General features: G+C 34.3%; 1 protein-coding gene across 1 annotated transcript in view; it reads right to left on the bottom strand.

Annotated features, from left to right (window-relative positions):
* LOC150094469 (propionyl-CoA carboxylase alpha chain, mitochondrial-like) overlaps positions 1-17,135 on the bottom strand; it is a 559,741-nt gene that overhangs the window by 201,643 nt on the left and 340,963 nt on the right. Inside the window, exon 16 of the mRNA XM_090412316.1 lies at positions 7,416-7,491. Within this exon, the coding sequence (XP_090268442.1) occupies positions 7,416-7,491 (76 nt within the window). The remainder of the gene's footprint in view (positions 1-7,415; positions 7,492-17,135) is intronic.

The following is a 17,135-nucleotide window of genomic DNA, read 5'->3' as shown; positions in this document are numbered from 1 at the left end:
GAAAGATACTCAATTTTATCCATTTCAAGGGATACAGACAACACTTTTGCTTCCAGACAGCTGCATAAAACAAACTACTTGATAGAATGACTTGCAATTTCACATGGATGCTTTTGACAGATATACCAACTTAGAAAAAAAATCTATCGCTGATAGTGTTGCCATCTATGGTCGAGGCCAAGAACTTCTCAGACTACCCTCATAGCTTCGATTACATTCCATATTTTCTCTACCATTATTCAATGACTTGCTTTTTTCATTTAGCAATCTTTCAAAGGAATTACTCCAGACATCTAGGATATCATGTACACCTTTTCCATCTCCGATACATTTTACAAAGAAAGGCCTTTAATTTTCCTTCATTTCTACTTTTCTTCAACAGTTATCAGAACATTTGGCCAACATCATATCCTAATATATATCCGTAAACTTTTGTGAACTTCGAATGATTTTCTCATCATCATCATCATCAAATTCCTGCCATGTACCCTCAAGGGGTGTACAGGATATGACAGTACTACATGAAAAAATTACATCATTACTAACTTCCTATCTACAATTTTCCTCCAAATCAGTCTGTTACTTGACAGGACTCCAACATTATCAGATCTTATATTTCTATCGTCTAAGGCACTTTGTACCGTATCAATCCACCTATATCTTGGTCTTCCTCTGGGTCGTTTTCCTACCAACCTGGCAGAGAACACTTGTTTTGCTAATCTTTCCTCTCCCATTCTATTTAAGTGACCATACCATCTGAGATTAGCTCTGCTAACGCATTCCTGGATGCTGACAATGTCAAGTTCTTTCCTAATATCCTCATTTTTAATATGATATTGCCATTGATGCCATCTGTTCACGCCTCTAATCTTTCTCAGGACTCTCATATCTGCGGTCTCTAGTCTTTGGCCAAGTGTTTTACTTCTGACCCAGCTCTCAGATCCATAAGTTAAAAAATTTTCTTTTGGTACTAAACCTTCTTTTATAAAGAAGCTATGTAAAAGCTTCTTTGTTCTTATCAAAGTTTCCCCTTGACTTTTGTTTAGCTGCTTTTACACACTGCTTCACTTGCTTACATTTTTCACTATATTCTTTCAAGCACATGCTAACTTATTTTCCATGAACTTTTGATATGCTTATGTTTTTTCCTTGATTTCCTCTAACTTCCATATTCCTAAATGGAGTTAATTTTCTGTCCTTGAAAGATGACCTCTCCTTATGCCTCTCTAGCTGTATCGATCAATCCCCCCCCCACCCCCCAGAGTCTGGCAGAGAGTAGGCAAGGTTGGTCTTTTTGGTTTAAATGAGATTACCACTAAAGAAAGGTTATAATGCTATAGTACATTAGTATTGCGAGTGGGCTAAGGATTTTTGTCAATTTTAGCATTATTATTTTTTTTTATTGATATTTTTCAAGCACAGAAGTAGGCCACCTGGGTGAATCAAGTGGCCATGTTACCGACCTACTATGCAATTTTCTCCTTTGTAGGGTTAGGAGTCCCAGTAGCATTTGTCCCATTGTTATGAGTTCAGCAAATCAGAACGAACACCCACTCTTACTTAGGGAGGGACCACCTCCCTAAGTGAGTGTGGGTTGTCCTCCTCTGGTCGTCCTCTTGATTTGGATGGCAATGTCTCAGTCATCCATTCTTACAATGCATACAAAGTGATTTCCATCACTACCACCTCCGTGAGAAGACCAGCAATTACATCAACATTGAATTCTAGAATGAATATGACTCTATAGCAACCATCAACACCATCATCAAATTTCTGCTATGTACCCTCAAGGAGTGTACACGATATGATAGTACTACATGAAAAATTAACATCATTACTAACTTCCTATCTACAATTTTTCTCAACATCAGTCTGTTACTTGTCAAGACTTCAACATTATCAGATCTTATATTTATATTGTCTAAGGCACTTTGTACTGTATCAATCCACCTATATCTTGGTCTTCCTCTGGGTCGTTTTCCTGCCAACCTGGCAGAGAACACATCTTTTGCTAATCTTTCCTCACCCATTTTATTTAAGTGACCATACCACTTGAGATTAACTCTGCAAACGCATTTGTGGATGCTGACAATGTCAAGTTCTTTCATAATATCCTTCTTTTTTAATATGATACTGCCACTGATGCCATCGGTTCATGTATCAAATCTTTTTCAGGACTCTCATATCTGCAGTTTCTAGTCTTTGGTTAAGTGCTTTACTTCTTCTGATGCAGCTCTCAGATCCATAAGTTAAAACTGGTTTGAACACTGTCTTGTATACAGCTAATTTAGTGTTCCGACTAATTTCTCTCTTATTCCATATGAATTTATTCAATTGACTTCCTACCATACTAGCTTTGTTGATTCTGTTGTCTATTTCCATATTTAATTTACCATTTTCACTAAAAATCGTGTCTAAGTAGCTAAAATGTTTCATTTGTTCCACAGGTTCTCCGTTCACAACGCAGTTGACATTTTCAACGATTCTGCCTATTTTCGTTGTCTTTGTCTTTTTATTGCTGACCGTCATACCATATCTATTACAACAGTTATTCAATTTAGTCAGTGAATCTTGCAGACTTGTAGCAGATTTATTTAGAAGTATAACATCGTCAGCATAAAGCAAAGAGCTGACATTAACATCTCCAATTTTGATATTAGGTTTAATACCACTTTCCTTCATAATATGATCCATATAGATAACGAATAACAGAGGGGATAATGTACATCCTTGTCTCACACTAGATTTAATATTAAACCATCTTCCTGTACTTACTTCAATTCTAACTGCTGACTTACAACTCAAATAAAGACTAAGTATTGCTTGATATAATGCCTCACTGACAACATATAACTGCAGCGTATTGAATAGCTTCTCTCTTGGCACCTTCTCATATGCCTTTTCCAGATCGACAAAACTTAAATACAGATCTTTGTTATATTCCCATGCTTTCTCGACTATTTGTCGTAAAGTGAAGATCTGATCCTGACAGCCTCTATTTGGCCTGAATCCAACTTGTTCTTCACCAAGCTTTTCTTCCACAATTCTTCTCAACCGTTTCTCAGGTATACTAGCATATATCTTACCAGGAACACTCAGTAATGAAATGCCTCTGTAATTCTCACATTCAGTTTTATTTCCCCTTTTTATATATGGGTACTATTAGAGCTCTACTCCAATAATCGGGAATTCATCGATCTGTCCACATCTTCTAAACTATGCAGTGCAGCCACTGTAAGACTTTTATACCTCCATACCTCAGCATTCTGGTTGAATATCATCTACTCCTGCTGCCTTTCCACATTTCAAGCCTTTGATGGCTTTTTTTCTTCAAGTATGGATATGTATTCCTGACTGTATGCCTGGTCACTGCTTTTTACCACTGTGCTATCACTGCTTGTTTCATTTAGCAATTTTTCAAAGTAATTACTCCATACTTCAAGGATATCATTTTCTCCTGTTTCCATTTCACCTTTATCTTTAATTCCTTTTACAGCACTCTTTCCTCCATTTCTGAGCTTCTTCAACAACCTCCAGAATATTTTGCCACCTTCTTAGTATTAATTTTCTATGTTCTTGCCAAAGTCCTCCCATGACTTTCGTTTAGCTAGTTTTACAAAGTGTTTCGCTTTCTAACATTTGTCTCTGTATTCTCTAAGAGCAAAAGCTGACTTATTTGCCAGGAATTTTTGATATGCTTTCTTCTTTTCCTTCACTGCCTCTTTAACTTCCTTTGTCCACCATGGAGTTCTTCTTTTTTTTCTATCCTTACAGACAACCTCACCACATGCCTCTCTGGCTGAATCAGTCAGGGTTTTCTTCAAGGTTTGCCCCTGAATCTCCAAGGTTTGGTTCCTGTTCTCAAACTCTTTCATTTTTTTTTCAATAATCTTTGAGTATTTTAGTCTACAATTCACAACTGATAGCTGCTTAACTTTTATTCGCTTTAAAACTTTCTTACATGTCATTCTTTTCAATATTAAATTCAATTTTATCTTGCTCAAGACTAAATAGTGATCACTTCCAATTTCAAATCCTCTGTACACTCTGTTGTCCTGCACCAGGGAGAAAACATCAACAATAACATAGTCAATGAGACCTTTCTTATTCCTTGCCTCTCCTCTCCATGTGAATTTGTGCACATTTTTTATGTTGGAACATGGTGTTAGTAATAACTAGTCCATGTCCTGAGCAGAAATCCAACAAGTATTTGCCATTGTTATTAGCTTTACTCTTTTCTCCAAATTTTACCAAAATATTTTTGTATGTCTCACAATCATTTCCTATTTTGTATGTCTCACAATCATATTCCATCTCCAACGAGGACTAACTTTTCCTTTTTCATTGTCAGTTGCTTTCTCTAGAGCCTCAAAAAATTCTTCCACTTTTACCTTAGTAGAGAATTCTGTGGGACCATAGGCACAAATAAGTCTCATTGTCCAGTTTCCCATTCTCATATTTGCCCAGATCACTCTACTTGAGACTGCCTGCCATTCAAGAAGATTAGCCTCATATTTAGTGTTGAATACTATGGCTACTCCTTCTTTTCCTTTGATTGCCATTGCCTGAATATAACCTTTTGTATTTATTGCTCAGAAAGAACTCACCAGTTTTTGTCTTTTTTGTTTCAGTCACCCCTATTATGTCGATCTGGTACTTATCTAATTCCTCAGTTAGCTCCATTTCTCCATTCAGGTTTCTTATGTTGCTATTACCGATCTTCATCTCTGGTGAATTTATTTATTTTTTTTAAAGTCTGAAAAGTTTAAACTTTAAACCTGAAAAGTCTGGACTTGCAGAACATGCCATCTTCACTAGACACAGAGTTCATTGGAGAAAGACAAGAGTTCTTCACAAAAGTCAGTTTCTCATGGAATGCCTTTATAAAGAAGCATGTGAAACTCTACTTCATTCTCCTAACTTAAACAGATCCGACGGCTTACGTCTATCCCCTTTATGGGAGATAGTACTTTACAAATCAGCTAATCTTTCCTAACTTTTTATTGTATTAATTTTTTTATTTTTTTTTATTTATTTATTTTTAGGAAAGTTATTGACCTTTTTAGTTATCTTACACCAGCTACTTAGGTGGCGCTTTTTGGAATTCTCAGTTAGTGTTTAATTTTTGTGCCTAATTGTACTGAAGATGCCTGTGACACACAGGCGAAAATTATACTATTAAATAATATTTCTACGTGAGTTTTTCCGTTATTTATTTGTATAGTTATGTCTACTCACGGTTTACCTCTTTTAAAACTTAATAAGAATTTTCTTATTTCTTGTGTCTTCTCTCCATGTGATATTGTACACATCTTTATGTTGAAACATGATACCATGTTAATGCTGACTAGTCTTCAACCTGAACAGAAATCAATCTAGCAGGGACTTACCATTATTATTAGCTTTGCACTTTTTCTAAATTTTTCCAAAACATTTCTATATGTCCTGTAATCATTTCCTGCTCTGTTGCTTAGATCATCAACAAGGATCAACTTTTAGTTTGTGTCAGCAACCTTCTCTAATTCCTTGAAAATTGCTTCACTTCTGCCTGATCATAGATACAAATAACTCTTATCATCCAGTTTTCCATTCAGATGTGTGCCACATTACTCTACTTGATACTGCCTGCCATTCAAGAAGATTACCTCATATTTAAACAGTGTTGAATAGTATAACTATTCTTTCCTTACCATGATCATTATTGCAATATAATGTTTTGTATTTCACCTATTTTGTCAACCTGATATGTTTCCAATTCTTCTGCCAGTTCCACTTCTTTTCTATTGTTGCTTTTATGATGGTGGCAATCTTGAATTATGCTTTTGAGTCAGCGATTGTAATCCTGATTCCCTGAAACAGCAAGGGCTTTGTTAAACTAGGTGACATCCCAGCCAGTATGAAATTCCATCATGTTCTACCAGCATTAATTTATTTTAAGTCAGTAAGAATAAAACTTGGTCAGCTAAATCCCAAATTGCCAGCCCATCCTCATTCGTTCAGTATCTAGCTGTTGGGATGCATCAAGAGAAGGTGAGAAATGAACGTTATGCAAGAATCCCCGATTGGTCCTCAACATTCGTAAAAAAGGTTTTGTGATCTTTTCTCAGTTATCTAGCTTTGACCCTTAACAGACTCCCTGTCAATTCTGTCAGTTTTTGGTTCATTTAACAATCTTTTAAAGTAATTACCCCAGATATCTAGAATAATTATTTTCAGTTTTCTTGTCACCATTCTCATTTTCAATTCCTTTTACAGTACTCTTTCCTATATGTCTAAGTTATTTCAATATCCTCCAAAACATTTTGCCATTGTCCTGATATTTATTTTCTATGTTCTAACAAGTCTTTCCAAATGCTGATTTATTTTCTAGAAACTATTTGATATGTTTCTTTTCCATGAATACCTTCTTTAACTTATCCTTGCAGACCCTATACCATATGCCCCACTGGCTGGATCAATCAATGTTTTATTTAGTCTGGCAGTGATTCTCCAATATGTGATTCTTGTTTTCAAATAATTTTTATATATTCAAGTGTACACACTCACCTCTAAAAGCTGTGAGACTTTTTTTTTTTTTACAACTTTTGTACAAATTTTTCTTTTCAATAAGAAATTAATTGAGCCTCTGTAGATCAGTCAGCATAGACAAAGCACTTTTGGTTGGAAAGAACTGGGTTCGATTCCTGTCAGTGACATGAAGAATCTTTATCTGGTCTCTTTTGGCTAAAGGTGAGTTAGCCAGTCTCGAATGAAGGTAGGGAGTTTTTTCACCTGGAAACTCAGGTTTTTCGTTCCCCAGAACAGGCAAACTGGCCGATGAACACACGCATCTAAAGACATAAGACACACCAGGAGGCATAGAACTAACCACCTTATCCTCAACATTCTCTCTCTCTCTCTCTCTCTCTCTCTCCGATCTCCTCATGTCTGAGGACTCGTGACCTTCCTGATGATGCATCGCCATTTCTTTCTCTCCTGTGCTTCTCTTATTGCTTATTCTAGTTTAAGTCTGGTGATTCTTGATATTTGGTCAATCCAACTGTTGCTTTATGCTGGAAAATAGCGTTAGTAATAACTAGTTCATGTACTGAATGACAGGTTTGTTTCTCACAAATGACTTCATAGGAAAAAAATACACTTCTGAATAGCCTAATAATATAAATACAGCATTTAAAGAGACAAACATAATATATAATGTTTAAATAAAAACAATGGCTTACTGATGTTCATAAGCATATCAAGGTATGTAAGGAAAACGAAGCTTCAGAATCAAAACTTGATTTTTTTTAAAGAGGTGGAAAGGAGTTTGATTTTTTTTATCTAATATCTGATGCATACACACACTGTAAAAGTTTCTGGACTCTTGTATTTCCAAGCTGATTTATAAAAAAATATAAAAAATATTTCACAATTACCTCGTATGACATAAGAATCCAAAGCTTTCACCATTGCATTCAAAGCATCCTTTCGCGTATCACCATGAGTAACCAACTATTTAATAAGAAACATGAGTTATATAAAGAACAAACATAACACTGCAAATAAAAATCATCAAACAAAAATTTTAGTGTTATAATTAACAATGTACAGTAAGTCAGTGGTTCCAACTTTTTCATCATCAGCAATAAGTGAATGGGATTCTTAATGGTGAAAATGACCTCAACTATGTTTTCAGATTCAACTTGCATGGTACTCAAGAAAAATAACATAATTGCTTTCTTCATTATTGTTACCAGTATAAGCAGATAATACAAGCAGGCACATACTGAGTGCACAATAAGAATCAAGGATATTTTAGATTCACATGATAGGTTATGCTACTCATAGTGAAGTAACAGCTCATACTAATTAGTATTTTTCTACCCAAAGAGTAAAAAAAAAAGAACTTCATATGTTTATTCTAACTCTCATCTTTACTAGTTTTTATCATGTCCCGTAGAGCTGGTTCAGCCTATTGCAGCAAACTCCTAGTATCTATCTCATATATATATACCTTGAATTAACTTATAAATGTCAATTAAATGGCCTTTCGATCTTTGTTAGGTAAATACTCTCGATTTTCTTGACATTAAAAATCTTGGTGAGTAAATCTAAGAGCCTTAATCCAATACTGACATGAATAATGACTAATCATTACCTCCTTTTTCCTACAGTTGAAACTTCTTTTAATTAATCCCACAATTTGCTAAGCATGAAAAGTTGTTTTACAAATATGATTCTTGAACTCAAATTCCCTGTCAATCATGCATTCATTGACTTTTCTAAAAGCCTGTCCATTCAAATTTATATGCATATAATATTATACTTGTATTTCTTCAAATTAAAATTTAAACTACACTTCCCCATCCATTCTATCAATGTTTCAAGATATTCTATAAAGAATTTCCATCATCAGAATAACTGATTACTCTGACCAACTTCACATCATCAGCAAAAAGAGAAATTTTTTGCTCAATGTTTAAGCCTAAATAATTTATGAATATTTTAAACAACAAGGGTCCTAACACCACAACCCGGCTCTTTGAAGATTTTTGGTCTATTTCCCTTATAACTTCTTCCTACATGGTTACTAGGTTTGTCAAAAGTAATCTCCCTAAATGCAACCACCATGCCCAACAACTGATTCGTGTCAATAATATTCTGTATACAATTCTTAATCAATCCATTATGTTACTGACATACTAATTTTTTAACAACAATAAGAAGACTTGCTGTTCTATAATTATCCCATCTCAGCAAATCATGTGAAGATGATCAACACATCAACAGGCATCTGTTTACTAACCAAAGAAGAGACTTTGATCCTGCCTATAGCCTTCTCAATTGCCAAGTATTTTAAGATATCAAATATTCAAGAAAAATGAAAGAGTCTGAAAGAAGAACCAAACTCTGAAATCTCAGTAGTAAATTCTGAAGAAAACATGAACTGATTCAGCTGGGAAGGCATGCAGTGAAGTTGTCTGGGGATAGTAAAATCTGAACTTCATGGTAGATGGAAAGCATTACAAAGGCAGTCATGGATAAGAAGAAGAGAGAAAATTCCTATCAAGTAAGTTGGCATATGCTGTGAAAGAATACAAAGAAAAATTCAAAAGAGTATGCTATACAAAAAGTAGGTAAACAAAAGTTACTGGAAGATTTAGAAGATAAATATCTAAGGTGATAAAATGTTCTGTAGATAATTGAAAAACTTACAAATGCTTTGTTATGAATATGAAAGATAATCAGTAAGCAAAATGTTCTGGAAATAGAAAAAGTTGCCTCGCAAGTCAGACAAGTTGCAGGGAAAGGGTCAGACAAAAGAGTTGCCTAGTCCTCCAGGTTGTTGTGGATAGGACCAGCAACTCCATCTCATAAAAAATCAACTGGTCATGAAATATTACCAATTAATCTTCACTGGAGTCTTGGCACAATGGTTTTCAAATAGGCTCATGGAATGTGAGAAGCCTGTATAGATTCAGTACATTTCAAGAACTTATTCATCAATTAAATAGATATAAAATGAATATAGTAGCAATACAAGAGATAATGATGAACTGGGGAAAGTAATTCATAGAAAGAAAATCTTTTGCTACTTTATGGCAGAAACAAGATTATGAAAGAATTACAGTTATCTTCAACTAAATTTGAAGCATTTAATGAACGAATAATGCAAGCTAAGAGTACAAGCAAAATGGTTCAAGAAAACTTTTATTAATGTACATGCACACAAAGAAGCTGCAGATTTTTTTTTTTTTAAATAAGCACTCATTGTGCTAATCTATTGATGCATGTCATCCATATCTTCTTCTGCACCCAGGTCTCCAGCAGCCAACAATATATTTTGTCCCATTGGCCACTATCACACATCAGACAGCCTCAAATGAACCATTTTCTTCAGATCTATGACCTTCCTTTATTTCTGTTGGTTGAAGTTCTTCAGCTATCATTAATAATACCCCTCCTCCTGCCCTATTTCCTCAAACTTCTTTGAAAATACAATATCCATTACATTCTATCTCTGTAACTACAGCATTCTCTGACAACCAGATCTCTATATATTCTATCAGTGGTTCTAACAACTGATAGGATAGAGAGAGCAATCAAACCGGGACCGGTTTGATTGTTTTGGGGGATGAAAAACCTGAGTTTCCAGGTGAAAAAAACCCTCTACCTCTGTATGAGACTGGCTAACTCACCTTTTGCCAAAAGAGACCAGATAGAGTTTCCTCATGTCACTGAGGAAATCAAACCCAGGTATTTCTGACCAAATCATCTATGTCAACTAAGCTATGGAGGCTCTCTTGGTCTCTAATGTCAATCATTTTTGGAAGTTAAGCTGACCAATACCAAAATCTCATCTCCTTTATTTCTCATACTTCAAGCATTCGTGTACATGCATTTCAACATCCCCTTGGACCCACAATTAACTTTACTCAATGTCAATTCTTGCCTGTTCAGATTCGAAACCTGGGAAACTGTACCCAGCTCTTCACACAATCATTCCAGCACTCATACTCACCTATCTCAGGGTAGATGAGTATGAATTGGCTATTTCCTCACAGTCATTCCTATACTCACACTCATTTGTTCTGAAGGTGGCTAGACACATGCTTCACTGCTTCTCCTTCAATATCTCCTGTTTCCCTCATTTTGCACTTCCAAACTTTTACACTTTCTCTAAGCATTTAACTCCAAACCATTCAAGTGCAGCCCATCAGTCATGTACAAGTCCTTTTGTCTATCTAATTCACTCCACACATCTATAAACTACACGCCATTCTTACTACACAATCTTCTTATTGACACATTGGCAATCATTGCCCTTCTCAATTGTGTCCTATCATAGTGAGGCAGCAGACACAAACTTTACTCTCTACATTTTTGCTTCTTCCAACAACTTTTTCAAATCCTCTCTCATAGAAAGTTTCTCGGCTTTCAAATCATTTGTGTCTGCCAAAACAATTAACTCATTCATTTCTTTCTTCTGCAAACTTACAGCTTCACTAACATCTTTTATCTTCACACCTGGGAAACATGCTTTTATCACTTTCTCATTAAGTATATCATACAGTTAACACTCTATGTGTTAATTGTACCTCTTATCATCAAATCCCCATATAATATTTCTTTTCTCCCAGTTTCTCAATTTTATGCATTTCCCATTCACTCTTTCTTTCTTTTTCCTTCCTACCGTAACACATGCCAACTGTTTCTCCAGTCGGTTGAGCTCAAATTTTGTCCTGTGAATGGGTCTGCATAAGCATGAAATTTCTTTCTGCACTGGAATCTTATCATCCACATTATTACTTTCATTCACTTCCTTCAAACTTTCATTCATGCTTCCGGCTACATTCAATATAACACTTTCACAATCCTGCCTTAACATCAATTACTTCGTTCTTCCACTCCCAACATGACCTACATTTCTTGCATTTGATCACAAAACATTTCCAACAAGCATTCTCTTCATTCTTGCTCTCATACCATAAACCAGTGGTACTTAACCTTTTCGAAGTCACAGAACACTTTTGATTATAAGAAAAATTTGGCGAACACTAAAAGCATTAGGGTCATAAAACTAAGAATAAAAATATGCATGGACTTGCCTTTTATAAAAATGGAACTTATTTTAATGCAATACTTGAGCTTGTCAGCTTTTGCAGATTTCAGCAATATCAGGTCTAATATTATTATTATTATTATTTGACACCTCAAGGGAGTCCAAAGACTCATTGAGGGAGGACACCTTCTCTACAGCTCTGCCTCCACCACTCAATAGGGAGAGTGTGCCAACAGCATCGAATGATTGACCCCTTCCAACTACTAATGTGGCTCAAGCTTGCTTAACTTTTTGAGTGAGTCATTAGTAGCAGAGGCTCTACCAATTGACCAACCTTTGCTGGCAAAGGTTGGTCGATTATGATGTACCTACCCTCATCTCTTTGTTTATATTAGTATTTTGTTTCATGCCTTGTAGTTTTTATATTGGTTAATATTGAGAAACCAAACTGACACAAATACGATGTTGAAAACTGTAACAAAATTTTCACTGCCCTTGTGGAGAGAGCTGGGTATTTGGCTTGGACAAAAATCCAAAATTCCTCAAGAGTTATTTCAGAGTACATCCGTAGACAAGGTAACTAATTGTTGTTCTTCTTGTAACGAAAATTCACAGCTCAATGTGTTAACTATGCCAAATGGATCTTGTATCCAGTCATAATTGTGTATATTTAACAGGTTGACTGCCAACTACGAGATAATTCATAGTAGACGATCTGGCCAAGAGGGCCAACTACGAGTTATCTCACAGTTGCTGGACTTGCCTTTTTCGTGCAGCTGCGAGTATATTTGTAGTATATAAGCATAACTAAGGATATTTGGCTTCTCGGAAGAGAACAAAAAATCAAGGATGGTGTACATGAACAGAAATTTTATTCATACAGTGAAAATCAAATACAAAGAAATAGAACAATTTTATTTTTTGTGATATTTTTTAAAACAACCTCCCACACAAAGTACTGGCTTCTCTTCACAGGCTGGAGAATAATAATAACGTGTTTCTCATTGTTTTTTAGCTTGGGTACAAATTCGACATGGCTTTGTTGGATGCAGTTTTTTTTCAGTAGGTAGGATACTCTCAAAATAATGAACTTCTTCCAATCTAACTTTCTTTGAAACTGGTAGAATTTCTTTTCCAATCAATGTTTCGATGAATACTAGAGGTTGTAACATAAGTTTTAAGTTAGAATTAGTTACTTTATGAAAAAATTTGAATGCATTGTGTGTATATATATATATATATATATATATATATATTTCTATAATATGTAATGCAATTTTTTTCGGCCATCTAATGGTCTTTCTCAGTAGTATGACAGCATTTGATCTGATCAGTCAATGCGGGACATTCTCTTATTATAATCTTGAATTATGTCTGGTTTCATCAAAAATTTTCCATTGCGGTTGGACACCTCTACCATTTCAACAACATGCATGTTAGAAAAACAGAGTACTTTATGTTGATGTGATCTACTCCAGTAATGTTCTATTGGAATAGATCACATCAACGAAAAGTACTTTGTTTTTCTTTGGAAAAGAATAAGGGCCCATTTGTAATAAACGTCCAATAAAAACTTTCATTTCTGCAATGCTGACGTCCTTTCATTGTGATGCCCTGTGAGATTTTTTTACTTGTGGAAATTTTACAATTTCTTGCTCAGCATATAAATTAGTTTGTTTGACCAGTAATGCAAGAAACTCTTCTGAAAAAAATAAGTGAACCAATGTTCATACTGCAAAATCTGTTGTGTCCAATTTCAAACCAACGTTCTCTTGGAAAATAAATTGTTCAGGATCTTGTTGTATTTTGGTCCACAAATTATCATTCATATTTGATGTTGTTGCTTGGGAAGTATCAGGATTATCTTCAGGCTTGGGGATGACTTCATCTTCATTGTCCTCCCTTGAATCCTCAGAAGGTTCATAATCGCTACTGTCGTAACCACCTTCGGCAAAAAACTCTTCAAATTTTGACTCACTCAGATTAGCATAGAACGCAGGTTCTTCTCGAGTCAGTGGTCTTTTCTTATCCATATTGTGGGGTTATAAGCATATATTACAATAATAATTATAAAACAAAATACTCAAGAAAGAAGTAAATGTAACGTACTTGACTAAGTTTGATTCGCTACTGACAAATTTACACACATATCACTAACTCTGCTTTGGCAAAACAACGACAAGTCGAAGCGTGTCTGAGTATGAATTAACTCATAGTTGGCTACTGCAAAGAACTTTCTGTTACATATGCCAACTACGAGATAACTCGTGAACCCTTTTTCCAAAAAAAAAAAAAACACATTCTGTATGTTTTTAGTGATTACTATGCATTATAATTAGGGTTTTGATATGATTGAATCAAATTGGCTTCTGAGACCCGAATCCTGAAAATTGCTGTGGCAGTCAACGTGTTAAGAAAGGAAAGTAACTCTAAATCCTTTCTTCCAATATTGTTAAATGTTCTGTTTTAACGGAAATAATTCCCTCGATATTTTTATTATGGATCAAAGGAAACATATCTACTTTATTTTTTTTCTGATATGCAGTTTTTCAAAAAAGAGATACTTTTTTTGGAAAAGCTGACAATTTGTCAGTGGATGTCAAAATATTTTCATTTTTCCCTTGGATACTTATATTAGCATTATTTAAGTAATTAAAAATATCAGCTAAATATGCAATTTTAGCACACCAAATATCATTTTGAAGACATTTTACAAAATCATCTGTACCTTCATTTTGAAAAAAGGCCAATAATTCATGCTTAAGTTCTAAAATTTGGAATAGCATTTTTAAAAAAAAGGTATTTTTGATGGTATGTTAAGAGAATTAAAAAGTATTACTTTTTATTAATTAAATGGAATATACTAATCCAAAATGGATATCTTGTGTACTTTTTTTTTATCCCTAGGAATAAATTTCGTAATAACCTAGTACAAGCTGGAGGAAACATCAAGTTCTTAAAAAAAAATACATCATATAAGCTACAGGAAGAGCACTGACTGGATAAATTAATTATTAAGCATAATAGCTATAAGAACAACTGGAATTAACTAAATTGTTAATTCAAGATTGTAGCTAGCATGTGATGCTAAGATTAATCTGAAAGATACAACGCATCCCAACACAGCATCAACAAAGTTCAATACTGGTACTATCAATTTAAGAGACATCAATGGGAAAGAAACAGAACTAGCAGAACTGGATAAGTATCAGATTGACGTAATAGGCATGACTGAAAGCAAGAAGACAAAAATAGGCGAGATCTTTCTAGCAACTTATATTCAGGCAATAACAATCAGCGAAAAGAGCGAGTACCTACCATTCAAGAAGATCATCCTGATATTTGTACTCATACTATAGGTACTCTCTCTTTTCCCTGTCATTCAAGTAGAGTGATATGAGCAAATATCAGAATGGGGAACTGGACAATCAGACTTATTTGTGCCTATAGTCCCAAAGAAGGTTCCACTAAAGAAGAAATGAAGAAATTATACTGAGACATTAGAAAGGCAGCTGGCAATTTAAAAGGAAAAATTTAGTACTTATTCAAGATCTAAACAGTAGAGTAGGAAATGATTACCAGACATATAGAAATGTCTGGGGAATTTGAAGAAAACAGCACAAAGTTAATAATGATGGGAAGTGTGTGCCAGATTTCTGTTCGAGATATTTACTAACACCATGTTCCAACATAAAAATGTACACAAATTCACATGGAGAGAAGATGCAAAAAATAAGAAAAGTCTCACTGACTATGTTATAGTTGATAGTGATGTTTTCCTATGTTTCATGACACGAGAGTATATACAGAGGATTTGAAATAGAAAGTGACCACTATTTAGTTTTAAGCAAAATAAAATTGAATTTCATATTGAAAAGAAGAAGTGTGTGTGTAATAAAATTTTAAAACAAATCAAGGTTGAGTGGCTTTCAGAGGTGAACTGTAGACTAAAGAGCAAACATCATTGAAGAAAAAATTTAAAAAAATTGAAAACAAGAATCAAACCTTAGATATTCATTGCCAAATACTGAAGAAAATATTGATTGATTCAGCCAGAGAGGTATGTGGTGAGGTTATCTGTAAAGATATAAAAATCAGAACTCCATGGTGCAGTCAGGAAGTTAAAGAAGCAGTGAAGGAAAAGCAGAAAGCATATTGAAAGTTCCTGGCAAGTAAGTCGGATTGTGCCCTTAGAGAATACACAGAAAAATGTAAGAAAGCAAGGCATTTTGCAAAACTAGCTAAACAAAAGTCATGGGAAGACTTCAGTAATATCATGTCGGTGGCAAAATATTCTGGAGGCTATTGAGAAAGCTTAGAAATGAAAGAAAAGGCACTGTAAAGGGAATGAGAGATGATAAAGATGATACAAAAACTGAAGATATTCTATACAGCTAGAATATTGAAAGACTGCTACATGAAACAGTGTCAGTATGATGGTAGAAAACTCCCAACAGGAATGCAGTCAGGAATATATATCCATACTTGAAGTAGAAAAAGTCATCAAAAATCTAAATTATGGAAAGGCAGCTGGGGTAGATCAAGTGTGAGCCATATGGATCACATGAAGGAAAGTGGTATTAAATTTGATATTAAAATTGACCGTGTTAATCTTAGCTCTTTACTTTATGCAGATGATGTCATAGATCAGAATAAATCCAATACAAGTTTGCAAGATTCCTTGATTAAACCGAATAACTGTTGTGATAAATTTGGTATGAAAATCAGAATAAAAAGAAAATGAAAATAGGCAGAAACATTAAACATCAATTGTATCCAGAATGTTGAACCTATACAACAAGAAACATTTCAGCTACTTAGGCACAGTTTTTAGGGAAGCTGATAAATTAAAATTGGAAATAGATCAGAATTAGTACATCTGATATGGTAAGAAGTCAGCTGAATAAATTTAAATGAAATAAGAAAGAAATTAGTCAAAACACTGAATTAGATCTATACAAACAGTGTTCAAACCAATTTTAACTTATGGATTTGAGAGCTGGGTTAAAAATAAAAACACTTGATCAAAGACTGGAGACCTATGATATGAGAGTTCCTGAACATCCTGTAGATGAGGATATACATCAGGAATTTGATGATGATGATATATAGATTATTATTTTTTTTTTGTTGTTGTTGTTGGTAATGTAAAGTTGGAGAGAGAGAGAGAGTAGTCAATTGTTTGAATAACCTAAATTCTTTATACAAAAATCTTAAAATATGGGAGAGCATATGAGGAAATGAAGTTAAAATTTAATGAGAAATAATGTTGCTATATTTAATGTGGTAAAAAGATAATATTAAATGGATATAAGTAGATATCCATTTAATATTATCTTCAGACAATATTTAAAAAAGTTAATACAAAAAACAATCATATGAAATTTGAATTGAATACAAAAGGAAGTAATGACATGATTATATAAGTCTTTAGTCAGGCCAATAATGGATTATAGTTCCCCTCTTTTACTCATCAAGATTTTTAATTGATGTTGTAAAGTTATGTTAATTCATCATCATCTTCATCATCATCATCAAATTCCTGCCATGTACCCTCAAGGGGTGTACAGGATATGACAGTACTACATGAAAA

Source organism: Typopeltis vanoorti, chromosome 22, assembly GCF_054136105.1.
Source record: "Typopeltis vanoorti isolate ZY-2024b chromosome 22, IOZ_Tvanoo_1.0, whole genome shotgun sequence".
NCBI lineage: Eukaryota > Metazoa > Arthropoda > Arachnida > Uropygi > Thelyphonidae > Typopeltis > Typopeltis vanoorti.
The sequence above is the reverse complement of the archived record's forward strand: the minus strand, read 5'-3'. Positions and strand labels throughout refer to the sequence as shown.